Below are 1,152 nucleotides of genomic sequence, written 5' to 3'. Positions count from 1 at the left end.
ATATATATATATATATATATATATATATATATATATATATGTATGTATATATATATATGTGTGTGTGTTTTATGTAGTTACTTCTACCTTTACTAGTGTACACTTACCTCCATCAACCACCGCTATCTCCTTCAACGCATTAGCCTGCACCCGAGTCTTCACCAAATCTAACGGATTACAAAGCAGCGAACTAAATCCCCCTGAAAAAGCCCCCGCGAGCATACGCTCCTTCACCCCTGCTTTCTTAGTTTTATCCACCTGTATGCACCTCAATACAGGCTCATAAAGACCCAATCGGAAGAAGTTTTTAGTACCTTCCTTCAGTAGTGCGGCGCTCAACCCAGCTTGTGTGCCTCGGACACCCTCAGTTTTCCAAGTCTGTTTCAGACAGTCGAATGTACCGCTATACTTGCCCTTACCCGGGCCCTTCTGCATTTGCAAGCGCACCTTAGCAACATCCAATGGATTGGAGAATAGTGTAGCGGTACATGCTGAAACAGAGGCAAAAACAAACCCAAACGCACCACCTGATCCATAGTTTTGGTCTATATGCGGTGGTTGTACAGGGGGGAGTGACGACCTAAGCCTTCTTATTGTGGCATTATACGGAGTCGTAAGAGTGCTTTCAGCTGCTTGTGCTCCTGTGATAGTGGAGGCACTGTCCTCACTACTCTTGAGCAGTGTAAGATCGCTCATGATAAATTATGACGTGATTTTCGATTGTGTTCATCCACTATATATGAAGATATATACAGGAATTTCCAAAGAAGTTCACTTACTATATATGATGTATTTTCCGGCGGTGTTAGTTCACTATGTATGATATGAATGTAGATACCAATGATGTACGTCGACCATGTATGGTGTTAATAGTTCCGAATAGGTTTCGAGAAATCGTTACACTCATAGCCGGTGAACACACGATGTGGCTAGTCGTCTTACTGAGTGGGTAGATGTCTCAGCGCATCCCTAGTTCATGCTCTATGTACTTGCAGGCAAGAACTTATGATAGCATCTATTTATCTCTTACTGGCTACAGGTGCCTACACAAGGTACATATAAGACATGCCAGTATAGTAGAAGAAGTTAGAAAAACCTACTCTCTTAATGATGGTCGATAAGTGTGCGGGTATAAGACCACAGTAATATATA

General features: G+C 41.9%; 1 protein-coding gene across 1 annotated transcript; it reads right to left on the bottom strand.

Annotated features, from left to right (window-relative positions):
- Positions 1-107: 107 nt before the first annotated feature.
- On the bottom strand, positions 108-696 carry SARC_16818 (hypothetical protein; the record flags this gene model as incomplete). The annotated part of the gene is made up of 1 exon (XM_014289080.1): positions 108-696. A coding segment is annotated over one exon (589 nt), but the record flags the coding sequence as incomplete, so codon positions are not given.
- Positions 697-1,152: the final 456 nt, after the last annotated feature.

This window comes from Sphaeroforma arctica (assembly GCF_001186125.1).
Source record: "Sphaeroforma arctica JP610 unplaced genomic scaffold supercont1.8961, whole genome shotgun sequence".
Taxonomy (NCBI): Eukaryota; class Ichthyosporea; order Ichthyophonida; genus Sphaeroforma; species Sphaeroforma arctica.
This window is presented reverse-complemented; position numbering and strand designations above follow the sequence as displayed.